The following is a 26506-nucleotide window of genomic DNA, read 5'->3' as shown; positions in this document are numbered from 1 at the left end:
CGAAACTTTGGTTTATTCACGGCCGCGATACAAATCCTCGGGAAATCATCTGTCCGAACTGCGCCGAAAATGCATTTTTCAAACAAAATTTATTAAATTATGCGTCGAAAGCACCGCAAACTGCTACTGTACGTGTTCAATCTACTCTTTTTCAGTTAATATTTTTCCCCGCTGCGGAATGCACTGCATCACGTCGCTCGTTACACTATAATTTTCTATGTTGCTCATGCGAATATTTACAGAACATGTAGGATTTAACGAGCGTGGGTAATAACGATGTAATATTTGCATAGCTAAGACTACATTTAACAAGACGCTCTGAAATACAGGTATTTTTACTCTCTGCCTTTATATCGTATTTATAAAATGAGAGTTTATTAAAGGTCTGCGCATTCTTTCCGCGCTGACTATTCACAACACATTCCTTTCTCTTCTCAATTGGCAGTCGTTTTCCGTGTGCTATTTTTCTTTTTTTTATTTTCTTTTTTTTTTTATTATTTTTCCTTCGTTTTTTTTAATAACTCACGGCAGAAAGCTTAAGATATTTGCTACGCATTATACAACTAAAAGTAATATGGAAGCAAAACACGTTCGTAGAGTTTCTCCTCTGCACCGCGTTCAAATAACGGCCGTTCATTCTTCAAATACGTAAAGCGTAAACTATAAATTTTAATGCAGGTGTATTGTTTCGTGCTCGCGGGATACTCGTTATTATTACGCAGATGCCCTTTGGCAGTTCATACGTAGGAATCTAATAAGAAGGAATAAAATGCAACGATTAAAGCTATTGTAAAATTTTACTGGCTTGCTTTCACGCCAAGCGAGAGTCAACGTTGACTATCAAGTCGGAGATTTGAGGTTCAAATTAATTTGCAACCGGGATCTTTAGAAAAATGCGTGAAAAAAAACCGTAAAGCGTGCGCAAAATTTGTTGCAGTAATTAAAAGAAAAGATAAGAGCGAGCGGCGTACGTGCCGCGCGCGAGCTAAGTTCCCCCACCACTCCCACTCTCGCTCTGTCCTTCGCTAGCAGTCGAGCAAGACGGACGTACGCAGCACGTGCTTCGTACGTATTAAAAAAATACGCATAATCGACGGGCCAGGGGCACATAATCAGACGTGATTTACCATCCCGCATTAACTGTGCGTATCGGCGATTACATCTTTTCGATACGAAGTAAGTGAAAACCACGTGCGTACGCGTATATTAAATCCGCGTCTCGCTGCCGTAAACGAAGCATCGACAAGTACAATCGGGCTCGAGAGAAGAGGGTTTAGATCGACGAGTCCGCGACAGATTCGGTGGATAGATAGATTCATTCGTGGTGTAGGAATACGAGGCATAGAAAATTCTATTAGCGTATTTTTGTAGTTGCGTAGTGACCGAGAGTAGAGGTCGGTCGGGCGCGAGGCGTATACATCTCGCGCGGTGCACGTGTAACGTAGGTACATATGTGCCGGTCGGCTGCCGTGTATAAAATACTTTTAGCGTAAGTAAAAATATTAGCTGATGCGAAATGACCATCGCGATCGATAACGAGTACGCGGAGGGTGTCTATGAAGCTAATACTTTGCACACAACAGTTATAATTACTTGTAACGCAGCACGTCATTTTTGCTAATCAAATATCTTTTTTTTTGCTTCAGATAAAAGTCCAGAGGAAGCCTTTCGCCGAAGGAGCACCAGCCCGACGTCCCCATTGGAAAAAAGTGGAAGAAAAAAAAGTGTCGCACGCCGTAACTATAAGAATACGAACCGCAGTCGGTTCGTCGGTCGCGTCGGGATATCCGTTAGTTATCGGGCGTCTTTATCGCGATTATATTTTTACGGGAGTGCCGAAAAATAACGTGCGACAGTGTTAAGTCATAATCGCGATTGTAACTTCACCCGGTCGCGAGTTTCCAGTGCGCGGAAGGATGGCTCGTCACGTCCCATCTGAGAGGAGGAGCAGGCCCGGGACGGGCATCCTGCATCGGCGGAGCAACTCTTAGGTAAGCATAAATTTCTTTTATAAAATCTTTATTAAATAAAGACTTTAATTTTTTTTTATAATTTTATTAAAATAATATACATGTCTACATTAATTTATTTCTTTTTATGTTACAGTCACCGGCAGAATTCTTCAACTCTGCTGAATGCAGATTGGTAAGTCGCATGAATTTTTCTTTTTTTGTAGTTTTGCAATTAAAATCGAAGAGATTGAGATGCATAAGGCGCGCATTTCATCTAGGTTTAATATAAATTAAACATTGCACAGCACACGCGCGTCATTTACTTTTATATCTTCTACGTTAAAAAAAAACTAATCTATATTTAATAATCAAAAGATTAAAGATTAAACAGACTGACGTAAAAAATCATTGACAGTGCGAAACAAAAAATGTTCCGAAGTAATAAAGCAATGACACCGCGGATAAAGTTTCGAATAGCACGGTATGCCATTTCATGCGCCATTGCGACGAATCGCGAATTCTATTCCATCCATATATTGCTTGCCACATAAGTTGGTATGGAGAAACCTCGTGTCGCGACGGGGAAAGAAGTATTATTTGCGAAGGTTGAACCGACATCGCGACGCACCGCGAAAAGTGCACGCGCTGTAGAAGCGTATCGAAGTTGCCCGCCGTAGAATGTAGCCGTGGACCGAAAGAGAGGAGACAGAGAGAAATAGGGAAAAAAGAGCCGCGTGAAAAATAGTTGATGCAAAATTGAAAGTGCGGAACGCGAACCATGCGCGACGTGGCCGCCGCTATTGGCGGGAAAGATGTCTCGAATGGAAAAAACTAGGGAGAAGGCACGAAATGAGAATAGGTAGAACGGACGGGTGATGCAGGAGACGCGCGGGGTTGAGGGAGGGCCGCGATCGGGACTTTCGTTTTATGCAAACGCGAGCGGAAACTCCACTTGTAGCCGTCGATTTTTCAAAGACCATCCCGTGCACGCGTTACACCGCCCGCATACCCTCATATCTGCTGCGCGGCTCGCACACGCGCGCGTAAATCGATGCCGGTGGATCGCAAAAGCTCTGGAAGCCCGCGTCCTTCTTCCGGGATGTCGATCGCGCTTCGCATTCCGCCGCCGGTTATCTGTACTTATATTGGGAAACTTTATTCCCGTATTTTCGCGGGAGCGAGATACCGATGACGTTATCGATGCCGCCGATTCGTGCAATGGCGAGGTAAACCGATCCTTCGATAAGAACGCAATCAGCTCGATTTCCGAATATATTTATCCGCGAGTTTGCTATCCGATCGACATCGCGGCTACCCGGCCCCGGTACCCTCGGCGCGCTGAAAAAGGGATTCCGATTGCAAGCGTTGCGGCGATTTTGCACTATTGACACGCACCGAGTCGCGGCTCTTTCGGTTAATTAACCGTGTTTCAAGAGCCGACGAGCATACACGTGGTAAATAGAGTGGTCGTTGTGCCACGGCCGACCGAAGCGATCGATTCTTCCCTCTCTTCTCCAGCCCCGCTAATGACCGCGACGCTTTCCCGCTACTCCTTTTTCTCCCGGGTGAACCCGACGAAGCTCGCACGCGTATCGAAAAGGTCAGATAAGTGCACGGACGATCGCGTTAAAACGGCGAAAGGGTTCGCGCGGTGCGAGCGCCTGGCATTTTTACTGAGGAAATTACCGCGATATTATTCCGGCCGGTAAGGAGGTACGGTTATTACGGCGGTTATTGCAAATTATGGTGCCACTATGTGGAACGTCGACACTCTCTCACGGCCGCGGAAGCTGCACGTACCAGCCTGGTGGGGTGTGAATATCGCGCTTCTCCCCCGCGTTCTCTCCCGTTTCCATAAAAACTCCTTGTAATAATCGATAAGTAATGTACCGTAATCGTACGTGCGGTTAATGGCCAGATTTAAAAAGGTATATCGATACCGCGGCCCGAGTTTCGTCGCGTTAATGGTGAAACTTAACGGGGTCGCCCTCTCTTTCTATCTCGATCCGCGAAATACGGATCAGCGTAGGCCGGTCCGCGCGGCGTTTCGTTTTTCAAATGGCTACATCGGCTTCGCATTAGCGAGCTGTCGGGCGTAGCAAGCTCAGCCGGCTGTATGGCACACGTGAATAGGGAAATAGCCTCGCACAAGGGTTTTCGCTAAAAATGTTTCACGCCGGCCCCGGCCCGGGCCCGCGCGATATCCATCGTTTGATATTGTTTATGAATGACCCTTTTTCATCCCGCTGCAGCGCGGATCCAATCAAGCAATCGTTTGATGCGCTTGTCAAAGATGATCTCGTGTGGATTTTCAGAGAATTGCTCGCGCCTATTACCGGTGATTGCATTACCGTACAAAGCGGGAGAGTTCGGTATCGCGCGGCAAAAGGAAAAGAAGGAAGGAATATAATTCTTTAAATGAGACGCTTTGCATTACAAAATATATATTCCGCCGCTGTGGCAGGCGCAGCTACTCCATTTCGAAAGCCGTTCAAGCCCCCTTTCGTATGGTACATCCGTCCGTTTCAGATTCTATCTAAAATATCTTCTCGATAACTAATAAAGGTACTCGGGCCTGTCCTCATTTACAAGACAGAAGACTTACGGGCGCTCGAAGTGATTTTTCGGACTTTTTATTCCCCCCCGCTTTCATCGTCTCCTTTCACGACGATAACATTTTCCGCCTCCTCCCCCCCTTCGCCCTCCCGGCCCTTACCCTCGAAAAATGGCGGAACCTCGCGGAAGGCAGCGATCCATCATAAATTTAATATTCGAAATTTCACGAATGTTCCGCGCGCTTTGGGGGCCATTCGTTTCCGGCAGCGATATAAATCTGTCCGATAATGTACTAGGAAATGCAGTTAGTGAAGCCGAAAGTCACATAGCTTTCGCGGGATACGTGGTTTAACGGTAAAAACGCGGAGAAAAACGCGGAAATAATAGGTCCGCATTTCGCGTTATAAAAACGGGGCGAGATTACATTTTGTTCATATTTTGTATTTTACGCGGGGCAGGATAAATATATCGTATCTTTGATATTTTACTCGCTCTCCTACGCTACGCTTTTGTCTCTCCATCGCGCCCCGCGCGGGCACCGCGCGAGAACGGTCGTTGTAACGACGACAAAGCGAAGTTACGAACCGGAATGAATAATCGCGCGGAGCATTTAATAAATCAAAATGTCAAGATAGAAATTGTTCGGTGATTCGTGCGCGCAGATTAGCCGTAATTTCGGAAAGCGAGAGACTCGCGCGCGGTGTTTTTCGTCGCGCCCCCGCCGCCGTAGTCCTCTCCGTAAGTAGATTATGCATTCGTTCCGCGAATGTTGTTATCCTTTGATTAGGCGCCTCGCTGCAAACCAATCTCGCACAATTCGTAGAAATACAGACGCGGCGTAGTTCGCGAAGCAACGCCCCGGCGCGCGATGCCCGTGCTCGTAAATGTTTTCGCGATCGTTACCGCGGTGATGCCCGTATTTTGCAACGTTCCGGTGATCCGACGTGAAACGCACGGATGGAGACGCGGGCGTTTACCCGGCGTTCCCAGCAATTTGAATTCGCATTCTGTCCGTAAATTCGGCCGACGTCCAATGTTAACCGCGTGTAACGCGCGTGCCTTATACAAAAGCGGGTGAAAGGTGTGCTTCACGAATTTTACGGAAAGCGGATTTTTATCCCACTTCCTCTCCCCCCATTCGCGGATATTCTTCCGGTTTTCAAAAAGCTCGGGGAAGCTTTAGGAAGATGATCGTATTGTGTGGCGCGGTATTACGATTTAATAAAATTCGGGGACGCTCGATTTAGCCGTATCCGTATTAAAAAAGTATTTTCAAAAAATAATCGGCGTTTATGGAAAAACGAGGGAAAATAAGATTAATTTTAATTCCAGCGGAATTATTGTGGCAAATATCTCGATGCGAAAATAAAGATTTTTGATTCCTTTTTGCGGGATCGTAAATAAATTAAGTACTAAGTATTATTAACGAATCGTTTTCTATTTTACTGCCATTCTATATGCGAGGTATGCTCTGCATGTTCTAATTTTGACAGCGTTATACGTGAACGTTTGTCAGAAATGCAAATCTTGCCGCAATCAAAATTAATATGCCGGACTTATTTACGTATCGAAATTGTGATAAATCTAGATAATATCCCGCGAACGTATTAAAGGAGTATTCTCTTGGAATATCGCACACGTATGTACTAGAAAATTGCCGCGGGGATTGTGGCGGTTTTGTATTAATAACGAGATAAAAACAAATTAAAAAAAAAAAAAAAAAGAATTAAAAAAAAACGACGCGAGTACGATGATTTAAAAAGCTACACCGGACTTGTGCACGGCGGCCAAAAGGTCTTGGAGCTAAAGGTTCGTGGCTTGATTCACACAGAATGGTTAATTACATTAACTAACTTTTGCGGCAGTTCTCTCTCCAACGTCACCCCTAATCCGAGACAGCGGTTTGTCTCTGCTTTCTGCAACGAAATGAGAAACTCCTCGCCGCAGCCGTGCGAGGACGTCGCAACTCTCAGTCTGGCAATTAACACGAGCGATTTTTTCGCATTACGCCCGGGTAATTATCATCTGCATTTCAATGCGCGGCATTAAACGCGGCCGCAGTCGATGCATCAACGCGGGCGAAAAGTTTGCTCGATTAATTAACGCTGAATGCAATGGCGGGCATCGTTGTCCGCTACATTATTCGACGCCAGCCGTATTACCGTGCTTCCATAGTGTATAAATAACATTTGCTAGTGAAGGTAAATTTCAAGGCTTTTGAGAACGAAACTACCATCAAAGAGTCGCGCGGAATGTGCATTTGATGTTTTAACGTTCTTTATTAAAACGTATATTTAATTTTCATTATTAAAAAAATATATTTAAAATACATTTTCGTTATTTCAATTTTCGCAAACGGCTCATTATTTGATATTATTTTACATACCGTAAAGGTAAAAGCGATAGTCGTTGACTTTTAGCGCGTGTAGTAGCGCGGAAAGTAAATAATACTTCCGAATACTTTCGTAGCTGTGTTTCGAAGGTTAAAAAAAAAAAAAATTAGGCACGCGGTCGCCGGGCTGCGTCGAACCGCCGTAAAAAAAAGTCGGTCTCCCCAGTAAGCGCGAGTACGCTATGCCGCGAAACGACAGGGAATCAGTTCAGTCCACAAACGAAGCTTTGTCGGCCGCGCGGCGGCTAATCCTAAATCCGCAAGTAAGTTCACGCCGGGGGTGTAAACCCGAGAATGTTGCGGCTAAGCAACGGCACCTCCACCCTCCGCGTACGATGCCTTGCGGCTTTGGCAGGGGTATAGGTTTCCCACAGTGGGTTTATCCCGACGATTCGTTCGATATAAAAGCTAAGGGGGAGAGGGAGGACTGAGGCGATACAACGGAACGACCTATATACCGTAACCGAAGAGCAAAAAAAAAAAAAAAAAAAAAAAAAAAAATCGCGCCCGCGAGATGAAAAAACGCGATCGCGAGAGAAAAGGGTTGACGAAATGCAGTGACTGCGCTCTTTTCGCCCGAGAGAGCTCCGAGAGTTCTTACGAAATGGTCGGAGTAAACTTTTTTACTTTATCATCTGGCCATTCTACGAGCCACTTTGGCGTGCTTGCACGCGTTGCGGCCGTAGCTACGCGAATGCATAACGCGCGGCACGCGAAGGAACGGCGGGTGTGTACGTACGCGATCGAAGTAACCCAGACGGGTTTCGTTTCCAGGCCGACGTCGCACGACTTCCTTTCGGGGTAGATTGGCTGCATATAAGCGGCATACTTCTTTCGCTTCTTTCGTGCTTGTACCGCGAGTAATTAAGTACATCGTACCGAGATATCGAGGTGAGCCACTTCGAGGCTCTCCTTTCTGGAGACAGCGTTGTCGCGAAGTCGCGAAAGAGCAAACGGTAACATCGCGGGGGGATAGCCCGATAGCTGTCGAGAAAGCGTTGTAAAAGGTACATAGGAGATCGATTTCGGTTTTCCAAATTGCCCGTTGCCAGCTCGGCGGCGCGGAAAGCGTTGGATAAGGGTGGCGATAACCAGCGCGGGGTGTTCCGCTCCCCCTAGGAACGCGTTTATTCCATATGTACAAAGAGGAGTAAGCGGTACGAAGCGGCGAACGCAAAAAAAAAAAAAAAAAAAAAAAAATAAAAAAGGCAAACCGGCAGAACGAAATGGTACCGGCACAGCGGCACGTGCAAGCGGTTGTCACTCGTCATTACACATATTGTACTCAACTTTTTGCCCACGTTTTTCTCGCCCAGTTCTTTAGTCGCGGTTATAAGGTCCTTTGAAACGTTCCGGGCGTCTACTCTGTCAATTACCGGCAAAAAATCGCGACAGGTCAGAACTAAGACCTCGAGCGAGGAATTGCGAGAATGTAAATTATCACGTTTAGTCGAGAGATAAATAACACGCGGGCCTCACTCCGTTAAAAAACGCGACCGGTTATTTTGCCCGATCTAAAACGACGAATAAAAAAATAAAATAAAATAAATATATAAAAAAATAAAAAAAAACAACAAATAATCTCGGCGTGGGGCAACCCATACTCTTATCCGTCTAACAGAAATCCGTTGAATTTGTTTTCACATCCCCCGTTTGTGTAAGGTGATACGATTTTTTTTTGGCGCGCGCGGTCTATGAATTTTTCACCCTTGTTTCATGGAATGAACGTGATGCGATGTCTGGAAAATCTTTTTTTTTTTTTCTCCGCGCAATACTTTCGAAAAGTTACCGGCGATATCTCGCGCGGCTCCCAGCGCGCGATTTTTCCAGTTATCTCAATCGTAATGGTGGTGTATTATGACGACGGGTCTAACCAGATTCGCGAAGAGATATGATTACGGTAAAAACGAGTTTTTCTTCGGCTGACATGCCGATGAAATATGATCACGGCAACCGACGTTCGTACGGCGGTTGATACGGGGCTAAAGGGGCGCAGGGGGAGGATGGTAGGTGTACCTATACTAAGCGCCATCGTTCAGCGTGCATAATGTATCATAAAACGCGGCCGGGGGTTATTTTTCGGGAAACAACGACGGCGCCCGACTATTTCTATCGCGTTCAGTTAGGAAAAACGAGATATTTAGCCCGTAGATTTTCTCTATGCACATACGGCGTGCAAAATAAATGATTGCCGTTCGCGAGATAAATTTCTCTTTGCTGTACCGAGTTAATAGTTAATCGCGCGACACGCTTTTAATCCGTTTTACGGAAGCGTTGTGTGCTTGTACGGCGGTTCGATAGCATAAATGTTCCGATATATGTATTTCACGCGTCCCTTTTTAGCCATATCCTCGATAGAGTTAGAAATTAAAGTCTCGTCGCGACGTGGCATTTAAATGATACGAGCGCACAAAAGACGCGAGCCCGAAAATACGTTTCTCGCGCGGTAAGTTAAATTTCGCGTCGATATTTTCTCGAAATACTATTGCTATAAGTGAGTTTATTTGGAAATTTGCGTGACTATTTTCTCGATGTTCCCGAGGCAGCCACCGGCTCGGTATTTTCTTTATGGCGTCGAAAAATCTATTTACCGTTTGCCTCGCTCGCTTTTGGTTGTCGTGCCGAGGTCGAGCCGTGGAGAATCCATTTTGCGGCGTGACGTAGAAAAGCGGGACGTTGACGTACCCGCGCGACCGAGAGAATGATAGCAGGAGAATGAGAGAACAAAGATAAAAGGAGAAAGCCAGAAAAGAAGGAAAGAGCGATCCGTGCTACGGCTCTGTACCTGTGGATACGGGGGTCTGCAAGCGTATCCGCGTATATGCATTGCAAAAGGTATTGGTGTATACATTATAAAGCGCGCCACGTCTGGAGTAACGTATGATTCGGAAATATTCGCAGACGCTAAAAAGAAAGAGTTGTCGCCGCGAATTACGGACTGGTTTCGTCGTTAATTGAATGCCACGATTAGCGAGATTTTTCGCAGCAATTATCGAGCAGCGAAGACAGCGGTAATTACTATAATGAGCTCGTATATACGTGAAGATTTCCTCCGGCTAAAAATAACGCGAGAAAAATAGAAATAAAAAAAAGGAATAAATAAAAAAAATAAAAAAAGAAAAAAAAAGAGGACTCAATCTTGATAGAGAGTCGCGCTTGTGTCCTCCTAACCCGCGAAGACGGTCCTTTCTCTCACCCCACGAAGACGTCACCGCACGGACAGGCGAGCCTCCGAGGAAATCTTCGCAGTCGACCCGGGCTGTTTCCTTTTCCTCGAGTTAGACGGGACGGACGGGACGTATCTGCATTAACTATGGATTTCACCCATCCCCATTGCTATCGCGCGTCTTCTTCGCTTCGATCGTCTCTCGCTCTCTCTATCTTTCTCTCCTACCTTTTCCCTCCTTAGGCGAGATTTCTTTCAACTCTTTTTTTTCTTTCTTTTTTTTCGTTTTCTTTTTATTCCTCGGCTTCCGTCGTTGGCGACGCGAGGAGTGCCAATTTTCTGCACTCAATCCGACCGATAGAAGCGACTGGAGTTGCATGAATTAAAAAAAAAGAGGGGGTTGAGAGGTAAAAAACAAAAAAAAAAAGAAAAAAAATCGCCCGCGGATTTCCCCTGCGTGTTACCTGAATGCGGCCGGTGGCGCACGACGGTTGTCGAGTAGAATTGCGGAAAACAGAACTATTGAATTCAAATCGGCATCTCCGTTGGGGAAAATGATTCGTTCCGCGCTGATCCGTTGATTCTACCTAACTCGTCACTCGTTACTAATGGAACGCCAGTTCCGTCGCGCTGCAAGCGGCAGCCGCGCGGACGCGCTTCGGTTTTTCTGAAAGGGAACTCTGATATTTCGAGTCGACTCGCCGTGATCGTTAACTCGATCACGGCCGGACGTTTTTGCCGCGGTAGGGAGAAACTTTTAAAAGTGTACTTTAACGCTGACCTTTCAATTACCTACTTATACCGTTGCCGCATATGACCCGGCAACAAACGGCCGCGCGTTTTACGCACGCCGCCCGCTGATACGACACTATCCGTTTCCCATCGCTGAAACTCGCAAAGCATTCAAATCCGGCGAGAGCTTTCCGACAGCCGAATTAGGATTACGTCGCGACGTAATTAATTGACTGAAATGCCGGGAATGTATCATCGTCATTACGGAGTCAGCGTAAAGCTCGGTGGATTACCGAGTGCGGCGACAGATTACCGCGTAATGATCGCGCAGCTAGCATCGCTCCCGATCGTCCGATTCTAAATAGATGTTTATTAACGTCGACGAGAGATGGTCATGGTGTTTCGGTATAGCCACGTGGGCCGCGCCTTTTTGTCAGCGTAGCGGGGCTCGCGGGGCGTCGCCCCGTCGGTCGAGTTCAACGTGAGCGGTCTTAAAGTCTGTAATGCGCGTCGACTGGCGTCTCCTAGATCGTAGCCCTGGTATCGACGACTTGGCCACCTCCGTGATAGTCGAAGCGAATCGCGCGCGAGCGATCTGTATTTTCGACGGCGAGAGAAGATCGCGGGGGCGCGATAACGCCGGACCGCCGGACTTATCCGACGATAGCCGTTCGCGTATTTTAATCGTGAGCGAGGTGTCGGCCTATAGCCAGGGCGACGCTGACACGTGTTCGCGGTATAACACGCACGCAATTTCGACGCGATGCGTGCGCTCGTCATTTAACCGCCGAGAGCCGCTCCCTGCTGCTCGAGGCACGTGTTATTACCCGTCTCTTCGAGCGAGACGAGCCAGCCGGAGTTCTTTTAAAGCTCGACTTTAGGGAGCGGCAGTCACGCTGACGGCGTTTTCTTTCATCGTCCTCTCCTCGTACATTCGACACCCGCGTCTCGCGCGTTCCAGTAGTTCGTTTTCTTTTTCCGCGAGCGTCCTTAGAGCACGGTATTGCATTTCGAAGAGAACGTTACGCACGGCTTTTTAGTCCTCCGGTTCTCTTATCCATTCTCGTACACGACGTTCGCGCGATGCGAGAGTCTCTTTGCGCGCGTCTTTGCGACGAAATTATTACGACCACGGCTGACTTCGCGGAACGATCGGCACGTATGCAGAGAGATCGAGTCGCCCGCAAAAGCAACACAATGGGTTCGCGCTCGCGTGTCGCGGGAAAGGAAAAAGAAAAAAAATTTAATTTCTATTATAAACATCGTGATGCGGAGTAAAAAAAAAAGAAAAAATTTTTTTTCCGCGCGCGTCATCGATCGCAGGCGATGCACGGCCGGCGCGGCGCGGCGCGGCATCGCAGCTAATAAGTAAACCGTAATAAATTACGAAGATCCGGGACGTTCGTTCGTGCGAGGGGGATTATCTCGTCCCGTTTAAATAACGTGGCGTACGCTCGGGCGGACGAGCGTATCGGCGCTTTCGATCTAGTTTCGCGACGCATGCGACTCGGCTCTCTTTTATACGCGCGATCGAACCGCGAGATACGCGCGTGGAAAAGTGGTGCGTCGCACCGGCTCTCTCGTAGATTTCGAGAGTCCTGGAAAGAAGCGCACACGTACACATACCCCAGCGGGCTTTTTCTTTTTTTCCCCCCACGGTCATTGTCCTCCGCGCACGTAGTGTCCATCGCGGGGGGGAAAGGTAAAATTGTCCTATGTGCCGCGATCGGGCGTGTGAGAGTCTTACTTTAAACACTAGCGTTTGGTCGTTGAATTCTCGTTTTACTCACCGTTATTCTGCGCGATAATCGGGTCAATCGCCAGCAACACGACGAGGAAGATAGGAGTCATATTGACCACCTTCTTTCCCGTCCTTCCTCGATCACCCGTGATCACTGCACACTTTAACACCACCGTCGCAGCGTGCCACCTATGAAAAGATAAACCACCTTCGTCATAAACATACCACCTTCGATCACTATATGAGGGTGGGAACAGGGCGATAGCAGGACGACGAAATGCGTCTTCCTGACGAAAGCGTTGCAGGTAACGATGATCGTTTAGGGTAAACCTTCGACGACGATCTTCTCCCTCGTCGCACTTGCAGGCGCCGCGAGGAGAAGATTCCTTTTCCAGGGGGGAAGGGTGGGGAAAACAATTTCGGACAGGCTGAGTTCTCGAGCAGTACCGACGTGAATAATCGGCGGCGCGTGAAAAATTATAACGCCCGCGAGACAGTTTTTCTCGTAGAGCGGTAAGGAAACGTAATAGGATTTGAGCTACGCGTAAAAAAATACTGGTCGTTTTTCGACGCGTTTATAGTATAACTGTACAAAACGACGGCAGGACGCGAGAGTGTCTATTCAACGGGCATTGAGAAAAAGTATTGACATACGCCATTTAATACTTTCTCTTTCTCTCTCGCAGTAAAATATTCCGCGGTGTATATATATATATATATATATATATCGGAAAGTGCTCGGTGCGAGCGGTCGCCGACGTCGACGTTAAGGAAGAAAGAAACACGCGTTTCCCTCCGAGCCGGTCGCTGACATCGTAATAATGGTCGCGATCGTTGTGCCACTTTGTCGCGGCGTACACTCCCTTCGCGTGCGAAAACTATTTACATTCTTTCACTGTTCGTCGTGTCCGCTCGTTGCGCTCACACTCTTGCCGATTTAATAGAAGTATCAATTTTGGAAGGGTGCGTCACTTCTCGACTGGCCTCCGGAAGACGGATGTCACGACGTATTTCCCAGGAGGTAGAAAATATTTTTCCCTTTATTTTCCTTCCGAGGTCCTTCGGCTTTCCGCCGAGTCACCTACGGCTGTCCGCCGCCCCGGCGTTCTTCCCTGCAATCTCGACGTCGATAACAACAAGCACTAATAAGCCACACGCGCCGTACGGTAGTTCAGAGATTCGTGCTTCGACGGCGCGAACGATTATCTGCCACCTTATCCGACTCTCCTCTGCCGTTCGTCGTCCGCAGTTGACTTTCAGTGACTCCACATTCTCGTTCGCGGGCCCGATCTCGTTGCGATTATCTGGACTCTTTCTTCCTATGATTCCACGACCATCCCATATTTTTCGCGCGTCCCACGCTTCAAGCCGAGTGCCCTCACGACAAAGCTTCCGCCGAGCTTTGTCGCGCGAGACGTTGACCCTGGACACGGCGCTGGCCACGATTCCGGCTCGCGTTACATCCTCCAGGTAACCGAGTGTAATTGTTCTCTGCTTTCCCGTGGCTTCCAGCAGGCGGACAGACCTTTCATTTTCCACTCTGCACTCGCGGCCCTCGCGCTATATCCCTTTGCTCCCTTTGATTTCCCGTTGAAGAAAGGTTACACGACGTAATTCTACGAATGCTGAAAGTCCGAAAGCGAGCCCCGGCTATTTTTGGACGAGACTACTAAAAGCGCCGCGATCCTTTTCCGTGCAACAATGGCGAGGCGTTGTAAAACGTAGGGCACCGCTCTTTGCTCCTCGACGGGCGGGGGGGAAAAAGCGCGGAATAATCCCGGTTCTGTACAGCGAATCAAGCGGAGTTGAGCGGCGGAGACAGAGAAATCTTTTGCGAGAAGGAAACGAGACGGAGGATTACGAGACTAACTGCACAGCTCGCGTGATGATATTTATATGGCAGTTTTAGAGCTTTCGGTTCGTTGCACTCATGACTACGGGCTCTTTCGAATCTTGTTTCGTGCTACCTTCCTCGCCGCACGCGACGTTACATTCTCACCATCCGATCGTTGCGGATATATTTTCCACGGATATATTTGCCGCTGCATTTGTGTCCCCTTTCAGCGAGATTCTCGTTGCACTTTTTCCGCGTCCTCACCCGCCGCGTTCCGATATCAACGAAAGCTTAATCCAATTTTTTCGAATTGGCAAGTGTTTGCGTTCCTAACAATCCTTCCCTCGCAATGTTGTTCGACTTTTTGGAGATACACTGCGTGAATTTTTATCAGCGACGGATTTTTTCGCCGGTCATCCGTACGCATTTGCGTATTTGTCTCACGGCACGGCGTGTAACTTTAAATAATGCCGTGTGTTGTATGCGTCTCCTGTGCGAAAGACGGATCGATCCTTTTCGATGCAAGTCCGTAATCTTCGTTCGGAGTTTCACGTTTTCGAGTGCCGAGGAAAAGACCCGTGCAACGGCCGAGCCTCGAATTTTTTTTCGCGTACTCGCGACTCAATTATAAATTACTCCGGCGAGCGTATGAGATCCCGCGTTAAGGGTAGTTTTCTGAACGCGCGCTGCGGCCTGACTGACTCACCCCCATGCCCCCCGACTGCACCTCCTACTACCCTTGCTGTCGTCCACCACCGACATTCCTGACGCAGGCGCGGCGGCCCCTCTTGCATTCGAGATTGCCGTATGTACATGTACGAATTCGCGCCAGACCAGATTTTACGACGATCGGGAGAGATGCTCCTGGCTCTTCTCCCTTGTTTTTTTTTCTCCCCTCGGCGAGCTTAAGTCACAAGTTACGAGCGTATATATGCATTCTATAACGCCGAAACGTAAGCTAGAACAGAATCAGTCGATCTTCGATACTCCAGAGTATCTCCTGCGGGCACTTTTGTCAAGTATCTCGTCTCATTTATTAAATTTTCTTACGTCGATAAATAGAAAAATAAATTCTCCTTTTTTCCTTTTGCGTGCGTCGTAAGGAACAGTCCAAGCGTTTCGTAATTGATTGTAAATCATCGCGGATCGTTAATAGCGCCGTTGCGTAAGACTGAGAGAGAGGAGAGAGAGATGAGGTAAGAGGCAAGAGTGAGAGACGTGGTAGTGATTCGGAGAACCGGAGAGAGCGGAGGCAAGGTGGCCGGAGTTAGGTAGGGGGTTGGTTTCGGCGTTGGTTTAAAAGCGACGCATGCGTCTCCCGCGTAAGGGGATGTTCGGGGTGAGCTGCCGTCCTCCGGCCGACGTATCGCAGTTTCTGGCTTGATGTTTGTCCGCGTGGTACTCCCAGGGACGGCTGTGCCCTTGGCAACCCACGAGGGGAGGCCGAGCGTACCTGAAGGGATATCTCGCGCGAGGAAAGACAGGATAAAGCGGACAGGTGACGGAAAGAATAGGTCGAAGACAGCGAGAGGGAAAAAAAGAGAGAGAGAAAAAAAAAAGAGAGAAAGGGATAACAGAGAGATGAAATAGAAGAAGAGAAACGGAGGCAAAAGAGGAATTATCGATACAGGACGGTGACTACGATCTGCCACGCTTGCGCCTTCTTGCTTCGAAAAGTAGTTCGAGCCTTTCTCTTCTTTCTTTCGCATCGACACTTGGACTCTTCGTCGTCTAGTCGCGGAACTCAAGAGACCCCTGGGAGTCTACGCGGGAGTCGGACTCGATGGGACCGATCGTTTTTTCAACAGGTAAGTGCCGTGACGCGTCTACACGTACATATATCGTCGATGTATCCGTTCATGTTTGTCTTCGAAGGTAACGAATCGAACTTTCGCTTGGGTTAAAATATCACGTGAAAATCGTTACGCAATTTTACGGACGTAAAATGCACCTGACCATGAAAGCTGAGCCTATTAATCGTGAAAAAGAAGCATCGGTTCTTTTTTTTTAAATCGCGTTGATATCAAAACCAATTAAAAAAAAAAAAAAAAATTTTAATCGAGAAAATTAAATTAATATTTTTGAAAGAAATATAATACACGAATTTTGAAAGTAAAATTAACTTCCGTAAAAGCATTGTGACAAACAATGGATGTTAGTTTAATCGTTATTATTAATAATCTGAAACGTGTGGCCATTAATTTTATTATGGAAAACTCGTTGTATTGTCTCATTTACCCAAAGGTCTCGATAGAAGCAAACTTGGAAAATTGGTCGAAATTTCCGTATCGAGCGGCGAGATAGGATGGTGCGCCAGCGATTAATTATTCGTGGTAATTGGTCAATGTTTACGACATCGCCGCGCAAGTAATTTACCTCCCCCTTTTCGTGCCTTTATTTCACGTTTTTCCTTTTACCGTCAGCTATGCCTTTAACGTTACCCCCTTTTTCCTCTGCGTTACCCTTTTCGATCACTACGCCCCATCGTCCTGACTCACTTCCGCAATGGATGAGCATTTGTAAATATGCAGGACTAACACGCAACTTTTTTATACACCCCAGTTTCGAATTCTTTAAACAAGATCTTTCATCGTGTCTCGTGTTTGTACAAAGACCCTGAGCTTATCGCGTCCCCGCGCTACCACAGAGAAGCACGATAATCGGACATAATTAAAAGTAGAATCGTAAAGATATTTAATTTTTAACAAGCACGTAATATAAAGTCGAGTGATAATTAATATGTCTGGAATATAGATTAGTCAGACGTTAAAAATTGAAATCGTTAATCGATACTTGAAATATATTATACAACTTGTTAAAAATTACATTCGGGCAAAATTAATAAACCTTTGAGCAGTTTCCATTAATTTCCGAAATCAGTGTCTACGGCAGTTTTGCAAACGTTTGACAACTTATAACGATAATACATATATATATATATATATAACGAAAATATTATACTAATCGAATTGGACGACAATAGAATCTACGACATATATGTAATAACCGTTGCTGTGGTTTGGCCGAATCGACCATTAGTGCTGGTGTCATTAGAGCCACTGCAGCAAATGCCAAACAATTATATATCAACCGCGTAATTCGAATTTGAGGCCTCGGAATATCCGATCGTAAATGCCGCGTAGAAAATATTTATTACGCGCATCGTAATGGCGGCCATTTTCCTTTGCCTATACGGTAACTTAACTCGTAAATCGAACGCTGTTTAAAATTGCAAATAAAGTCGAGGGGGAAGGGAAGGGAGGAGGGGACAGTAAAGTGAGTGTCGAGAGCTTAATGCAGAAATATGCGCGAAAAGCGAGACATTGCTCGCGCGCTCCCGGCCGATGCGCGAAGCGAAGCAGGTGGAAAAAATAGAATCCCGTCTCGCGCCGGAAGAACCGGAGGAAATGTGCTTCTCGGTGATAATAAAAAATTCCAAGATGGGCATAACTTAATTTAATACCGTGGCCAGTGCACTACAGAGTTGTAACGGCCAATGATAAATCCCGCGGTACTCCGCTCCTACCGCCTGTTCCGGCTCTTTCTGTGTCCATCCTAAAAATTCTTCCCTCTCGTTCTTCTCCCGGCCCGAACAAAAGATAACAGCCGGAATAAGAGTAACCGGAAAGTACGGCGGTCGAGCACGGCAAGGGAGTCCTTAATTTAAGGCAAGAAGACGAACGAACGCCGCGCGGAAACGACAGGAAGGATAATTTGAGGCGCAGGGTTAGAGGGTAAAAAAAAAAAAAAATTAAAAAAATCACCGCGGCAATCGTCATGCCTGTAATTAAGTTCTTGGCGAATTCAATACGCGGTCGAACTGAATTATAATTACTAATCTTTAATCGAATATCGGAAATATAAAATGAGCGTATTCGGACTTCCTAAAACTTTTTGTCGAAGAGAGAGAGAGAGAGAAAGAGACAGAGAGAAAAAAACCGCACCACGTAGGCGAGTGTACCCAAAATATGAATATTAAAAATTGCAAAAAATTATTTTGTAACGTTTAATTTTTTATTTCTATATTCCTCGTGCAGTGGAATATCCGTGCGGTTAAGTATAAATAATTTATTATCACGAATTTTAACATAACTGTTACGCACATTCCATAAATGCATAAATAAACTTCGTTTATCACGGCGCAACGGAGATAAAAAAAAAAAAAATTTTGAAAAGTCACTGTCACTCGTACACAGATACATCTCTTTTTACATTTTAGTTTCCGTATTTATTTCCTTTTGCAAAAAAAAAAAAAAAAAAAAAAAAAATCGTTTAGATAGATTGATATACTCGTTCGTAATTCATAATCAAGTGCGCTCGAGCGATTTTCATTTGCGATCAAGTTAGTACTTAAAATGCATTTTCGTTTGTTCATTGCCGAAACGTACGCAACATCCTAATCCGCTTAACGGCATTCATCGATTTAAAATCCGAGTTAACGCATTTCGAAAATACAGACGAACTCGACGGGATTATGAGGAATACGTGATTTCGTTCAAACTGCAATGGTGTTAAGCAGAATAGCCGATAATAGCGCTGCCCAAGAGGCTTTAATATAATTTACGGTAAAACTCGCCGCACAGCGTACGCGTGGATTTTTCACGTATAACCCGTTTGTCTCTTTCTTCTCTCTCGAGACGCTAATGTTGTCTCATTACTCGAAATTCTCCAAAGTTTTTTCTGAATGCCCCGCGTTCTTTTTGCGCTTGTTTGCGCTCGTCCGCTCAACGTAAAGCGGACGTCAACGATGCTTCTTCCTCGAATCTTTTCCCCATTAACACCGTATTAACGTCGAGACGTCTCGACTTCTCGTAGAAAAAAAAAAAAAAAAGAAAAAGGAATAAGGAAAAAAAAAAAAAACGCAGGAGAACGCAGATACGGTTCTAGGAGGACGGCGGAGAAGCTTGCGGAACAATCGTAAACCGTGCACATTCCGCTGACTTATGAATAAACATTTTCCGAAGGCACCCAGCGGAAAATTACTCCCGGAAATACCTCGACTTTCGTCTTATATCTTCTCGTGAGAGACTCTGCGCTCCTAGTGTACGAATCACTCTTGTTTTACTATACGCTCCAGCAAGGCTTGATAATCGAGCCTAAGAGATTTCCGTTTCTCAAGAGAAGGTAGTTAAAGCGTTACATTTATTGTAAAATCCCGACTTATTTTCATAATTTTTTTTTGAAAAAGGACAATTTTTACAAACGTGGTTTTTTTTTTAAACAATTATCGTATAAATAAATATTGCACTAAAAATCTTAATTTCATAAAAGACTCGCTTTCAAATATAAAAATATATAAAAATTTATTATAAACGCGTACACGACAAAAGTTTTGATAATTTATTTAAAAGAAAAAATTAATCAAAAGTATTAATATAAATTTTCTGTTAATAAAAAATGCCGATTATTATTAATTGCGACATAAAAGAACTGTAAAGTATTTGCCAATAGCGATTTAATGAATCGTTAAAATTATTTTTCACGATTTAATGCTCATGCGTTTATCAGTGTTTGATAATTAGTCCGCTATTAAAGCATTGGTAAATAGAGAAGAGATATTGTCACTTTCTGCGAGCAGTGGAAAATCGTTTCGCGCAAAACCAATACGCCAAAGTGCAAATTTATATTGAATCGATACTCTCTCCGGCTTTTCCCTTTTAACCGGATACGAAGGTATCGGCCGATTCTGTCGCATAGATAAAATTATTCGATATCCCTGTGTTTAAAATAGCCTTGGAAAATACTTTTAGTTGCGTTTAATGTAAAAAATTAATCAATACACTTCGATATTATTTTATTCAAATTAAACAATGCTGCACCGGGGGATGTGAAATTAATAACAATACGATTTTAATTCTTCTTTCGCGCAGTATTGTACCCCATTTCTAAATGAAATTGATTACAATCGATTCCCTCTCCTTCCTCAATAACGTAATAAAACACGATGAACGATAATGTAATGCAATAATCAATATTAAGCTACGTGAAAAATCGACTTTCTCGCGCTTAAGTACAACGTAAATTACTGTTTTTTTTTTTTAATAAAATAAAAAAAAATTAAAAGTAAACGATAATAGTGTTCATTGAATGAGCACGCTGCAGAATTTTATATTGTTCTCTGTGATACAATTACAGCTTGAACTTTTGTATCATCCGTATATTTATCCATTGTTATCGATTCAAGCAAGGCGAAAAATTACTACGAGGCGCGCGGATTCGACTTTTTTTTTTTTCTTTTTGTTTTATTCTCTCTCACTTTTTTCTCTTCATTTGCCGGAACCCCTTTCCCTTTTCTGACTCACTCTCTTCTTAGCTGTTAATAGCCTCGATCACGAAAGCAGTTAAAAATCAAGGCTCACCCCCTAACACGAAACCAGTTCGATTGCGGGGAAATATGTGGGGGAGAAAAAAAGCTTTTTCGAGACGGCAAGGCCATTATATTTTGAGCATTTCATTTAAACTTACTCGAAGGTAGATTTATTTTCCTTTTTCACGAAAAGAGGAGGCAGATCCCTGGGTTTAGTATATAATGGGGTACCCCGCGTGGTATAACAAATAGTTGTTTGCTGAAGTTTTACGTGGGACAATGCGCCGCGTTTGCAAAGCGATCTGCCAGAACGCCAGGTATCGATATCGACTAATGACGCTTTCCGCGCGAGTTTTCACCGAGAGTACGATCTCATTGGGCGCTTTCCCCTAGGCGTGAATCAAAGAAAAGCTGATTTGAAAGAGCGCACCGGATTCGGAAAGGGAAAAGCTCGAAGCCCGCCATAACGATCCTTCCTTTCGCGGACGATACTTAGAAACGGCGAGCCGCGTCGAAGACGATAGAGACGGCGCGGTGGGATATCTCTCGTCTCAAAGGCGTCTGTAAGAAAATTCTCGCGGAAAGGAAAAATCTGTAACTCGACGGGAGTAGCGCGAGGAATCCAATTGTCAGTGCCAAAGGAACGACGAAGTTCTAGCTAAAGCGGGGCTTTCGAACCCCGCCGGGTAGTGTGAGTCCCGAGGTAGTGAGAAAGGAGATTTGAAAAGCGGGACCGTTGTGCTTGCCGTCGAATACGGATTTTACCGCCAACCAACCCTCACGCTCTTAGCTCGCGATTTGCTTTGCATCAAGGCGCACGGTTTCTTAAACAATACTCGCGATAACTGCTAGAATTTCTTCCCGCTAACTTAGTAGTTAAAAGCGACGAATCTCACTTTATTTTCGTACGTGAGTATATACACAAATAAAAAAAAATTATATATATCAGGATAAAAAATTTTTAATTAATTTATAGCATAACGATAAATAATTTTCAGTAAAAAAAAGACTCGCGTTGCGCAATTTACATTAGTTTCTAATTTTTTAAGAAACTCGAATATTGAAAATTATACTTTAAAATTATTTTAATTAATTAATTTAATTAATGAGATTTATTTAATATTTTAGAATTCGACCAAGATCAATTCTTTAATTGTACACGTATTTAATTTGTATTATCAACGTGACTTAATAAAATTGCCAGCGTACAAATGCGGATGATTCGACAGAAAACGGTGTAACGCGCTAACGAATGCTTTTAATCTAGTTCAGATAGATAGTAGGTACTGCCCTATGTGACTCCAACCCCTCTTCCCCACATGACCCCGAGACACCACGATCCTGGAGTAACTACACGCGATACGTCGTACATGTACGAACATGCACGTGTAAACAAATGTGTTCGCAATCGAACGGTCGGCCGGTCGACTGCACATTCTCGATTCCATCATTTGGGCTTTCGTTCGGAAATCGGCGAAGTCGTATACGTGTGTAAACGATCGACCAATGCGGCGGTAACGAAGTCAACGTTTACCCCGCCTCGACTTCATGTCGGTATTCATTTCGCAAAAATGTGCCGTTTGTTAAATTCGCGATAGGTATTTCGTTTATTTTAATATCAAAACAAAGCTTTTGAGAATTAAAAAAAAAATTGTTGGCCTGCATGCAGTTATACCACCGATTCAATTAATTGAATTTCTAAAGAAAGTCATTTAGAAAATTTCATAACAAAAAAAAAGAAAAAAAAAAATTCGTATTGCAGAAAATTTTATTTCGCACTTATAGCTTTCATCTCATTTTCTCGATGTAATCGTTTTATTAAATTTTACGTTGCGCATTAGTCGCGTTAAGAAAATGTAGCAGCATTTCAAACAGATGTAAATGTTTACGGACTGCATGGAACGTAAAGAAAAGTAAGCGTATTAGTGCTCATAAAAATAAAAATAAATTAAAAAGAAAAAAGTTTCGCACAGTAATTTTTACAGAAATAAAAATAATTTATTTAGTCCGTAAAAATTTAATTCACGTGTTGAACTAATATTCAAGACTAATATTTCAAATCCCCTTACGAGAGTATAAAAAAAAAAAAAATTACAAGTCCGACGATAACCTGTTTCCATTAAGTCTCGCGTTCGCACGTCCCTTTAATTTTTTCGATTATCATAATCATTAATTAATTACGTAATATTTTTAGAAAGCTCGCAGCGTGACTAGAGATATTTATTAGCCATATTTCAACATGTTTGTCAGTTTCAAATGAGCCACTTTATAAAGGCATCGCGATGTGCTTTTAAGTTACGTAAAAAAATTTCTTAGCTTCTATTGTATATGTTAATTATGTACATCAAAGACATTGTCCATCAATATTGACAGAAAGCGGGACTGTTCGCGCATTATCGGACGGTAACTGTCGCTAATTAATTTAAGTAGAAAAGGAGTGGATACTTGAAACGAGCCACGATAAAGTACGAGCAAAACACCGTGAGCTAAAACTGCCTTACGCTACAAGTTTCGAAAGTCTAAGACGATAGACGATATCGTTTATTAAATTTTCTTCTTTCATAATTAACCATAATTATGTCGACTATTAAAGTTCCAACGGCCGTGGGGAAGTTGAATAGAGAAATTAAAATTTCAACGCACCGCGACGGTTTTCATACGATTGCGGAAAGGGCTAATTAAAATCCGGCTTCAGTCTCATATGTCGTTCATTTAGAGAACTGACAATTAGGTACTGCTTTAAGTAAAAGTAATGGAGAAACCTCACTATTTTCCTGAATTATTCATCTTGGCCGAGAGCTCATATCGCGCAATAAAGTTCTCGCTTCTATAATTTCTTATAATACTTATTTGAGCGTAACGATCAGATTCGTTTTACACCAGGTATATTAATTTCGCATTAATCATACGCAATTAATTTATTGTTAATTAAACTTTTATAAGCCGCGGAGCTTTATCGCGGATATCCATTGACCCTTTCGACAAGAATGACATTATAAACTGTCGGTGGCAAAGCGTTATATGTCCAGCTGTTTAAATTTTCATATTAGATTAAATGCTCCTAGTACCGCGGGAATATCGCAGTTAAAACAAGATCGTGAAATTCAGATTTCCTAAACACAAATACGTTTCGATTGTAATCCAATGGCAGCGTGCAATTTGTAATATCCGCGTAATTATCAATACGTGTTTAATCCATTAGCAAAATTTTGAATTGTTAGTATATACATATATATAGATATATATATTATATATGTATACATATATATATATATTCGATAAACAGTACCACGATTTATCGTGTATAATTGAGAGGAATAGTACCCGCAGTTGTAATAGTACAAATCAAACAAATGTAGAAATTCTTTAGACAACAAATTCGAAGCGAGGAAACGCTAAAGAGATAGAATTGTGGAATTATCAGTGTTAACGTGTACACGTACACATATATCGGGACGCCGAGCTAAAATTTCATTACTGATGCTTGGTATTACGGTAAATTGATGTTACGGGGAACTACTCGCGCGAAAGATTTCTAGTTTATACGTTTTCCGTTGCCCGAGAGGACGAAAGGGAAGAGCAAAGAAAGAACGGATAACACCATAATGGAAAGTCGGACTGCGCTTCCACGTCTTCTCACTTTCTTGCAACGCGCTTCGCCCTTTTCTCCGTCTCTTTCCTCTTCCACCCAGCGTTCTCTTCTTTTTCCCCTCTTCCCGCTCGCTCTCTTTTCTCGCGTTTCTGTCACTCTATCTTGTTCTCTCAACGCGGTACGTCCCCGTAACAAGATCCGACAACAATGCTCTCCTCTCTCGCCTTTGTTCCAAAATTCTTTGCTCGGTGTTGAGGCTTTGTGTACTCGTCATCTGTATTAATTAAAAGTTTTTGAAGGCCCCTCGTATCTGTCTTTTGAGTCTAGACAACAAGTCAACGACTGCGAAGCTTGCGACATAAGTTCGACACTTCCTCGACGTGCTATCCTAATCCCACTTTCGTCCGAACGAGAAACTTTCTTTTTTTTTTGCCCCCTTAACTTTTTATTAGCTTTTTCGAGCTTTATCGAGATGTTCATATGGTTCCTTTCGACCAAATTGGCTTTCGAAATAGAAATAACTAGGTCATCTTATTTAATCTTGACTGAGAAACAACAACGTCATAGACTTTTCAGAAACATTAAAAAAGAAAAGAAAAAAAAATTTTAATTTGAAACAAAAAAATAATTAGGAAAAAATTAAATTATATTCTATTGATGCAACCTTCAGAGTTGTTATTAATGGTTTCCTTTTGCAATATAAATCTTATATAATCTCTTCTCATTTTATGATAAAAAAAAAAAAAAAATAAGAGCAAGTTTAAAAACGGTTTCCCATATCTCAAAAATTTTTTCATTTTTTTCTTTCTGCTAACCAATCTTATTTTACTAGATCGAATACTACAATAAATTATTGGAAACAATTCCCTTCATGCCATCTATCTACTCGAAGTCGGACTAACATTTCTAAGATTTTTCAGCAGCTGGAAGATTTCTCGTGATGTAGATTTCCCAATACGATAGCACAAAGAGATGAATACGTTGAAAAATATAGAAATGCACTTCGAATAAATATATAACAAATTTTGCTTTCAATTTTATTGAAACAAATTTTCTACCCGCGATAGCCATAATGAACAATGAAAGAAATAAAACAACGACTCTTTTCATCATTTAATTACACACGTGATGAAAGAGAACGCGTGGAAACTGAAAGCATATCAGATAAATCCAACGATAACACGCAGTTATGATATCAAAATCGCATTATCCTTCATTTATTCCGACTCATAATGACACGTTTCATTTTCAACGTAAAATTTCATGATGAGAACTTTCACAAAAAGAAGAAAAAAGAAATTTTTTTTTTTTTAATTATTCCGATGCCTACAAAAAACATATTCGAGTGCTGGTTTCCGCTTTCACGGGGTATCACTTATTCATTTTTCCATTACAAATTTTTCGAAAAACAAAAATCCTTTAAATATACAGTGTCAACAAAGTCTGTTGCGTGTGTTCGGGTGAATTTTTCGACAGACAAAAAGCGGACACAAATATTCGGCAATTTTCAATAACCGCCGCGCACACAGAAATTCATTATCCCTAAGTCTGAATGGTGAAACACGTGGTAAATATCACTGGGGGAAATCGTCGCGTTCGGCGTGTCAATCGCATCCTAATTTTATCATTGATAACGCGTATCGTGGCGACATATCTTTAATTCGCTGACAACCTTTTCGTTATATGCGACGTTACTTTCGTGAAATTAAATGTACGAGCCTAGTACAAGCTAGAGAGACAGAGAGAAAAAAAAAAAGAAGACAACGTACGTTAGATAGAGATTCCACTTCCGCGTATAGAAGGTAGCCCTCTTAACAGAAGCACGAAACGCCATTGTATGGAATTCAACTGGCCGCTTGGGTTTTCCAACCTCTTTCCGAAAAATATCCCTGCTCGTTTTACCTCCTCTTTCGTCGCCTTTTCCCTTCGCCCCGCCGTCTCCCTCTGTCTCTCTCCTGCGCTTTTCCACCCCCTTTTTTTTTTTTATTTTCCTCATTCGATCTCCGCGCTCTCGGCCAACATCCCTTGTCAGTCGATCCCAAGCGAGATCTCTAATGGAATTGTTCCATCGGACGATATCACGCGCCGGTTCTGCATTTTTCATCGAACATTGACTATTCGAACTACCATGAAACTCTCCTCGACGGATCGTTACATGCGAGTTGATACAGAGAAAAAGCTCGGGACTTGGTCTGGCGGCAGGTTAACGTTTCGAATATTCGCTGAATGGTAAC

The 26506-nt window shown here is 43.7% G+C and overlaps 1 protein-coding gene across 17 annotated transcripts in view; it reads right to left on the bottom strand.

Annotated features, from left to right (window-relative positions):
• Positions 1-26506, bottom strand: part of Lar (tyrosine-protein phosphatase Lar) — a 403675-nt gene that overhangs the window by 212172 nt on the left and 164997 nt on the right. For all 17 annotated transcript variants that reach the window (XM_070671186.1, XM_070671188.1, XM_070671201.1 and 14 more), the window contains one exon: positions 12589-12728. In XM_070671186.1, the coding sequence (XP_070527287.1) occupies positions 12589-12728 (140 nt within the window). The remainder of the gene's footprint in view (positions 1-12588; positions 12729-26506) is intronic.

Source organism: Cardiocondyla obscurior, linkage group LG22 (assembly GCF_019399895.1).
Source record: "Cardiocondyla obscurior isolate alpha-2009 linkage group LG22, Cobs3.1, whole genome shotgun sequence".
NCBI lineage: Eukaryota > Metazoa > Arthropoda > Insecta > Hymenoptera > Formicidae > Cardiocondyla > Cardiocondyla obscurior.
This window is presented reverse-complemented; position numbering and strand designations above follow the sequence as displayed.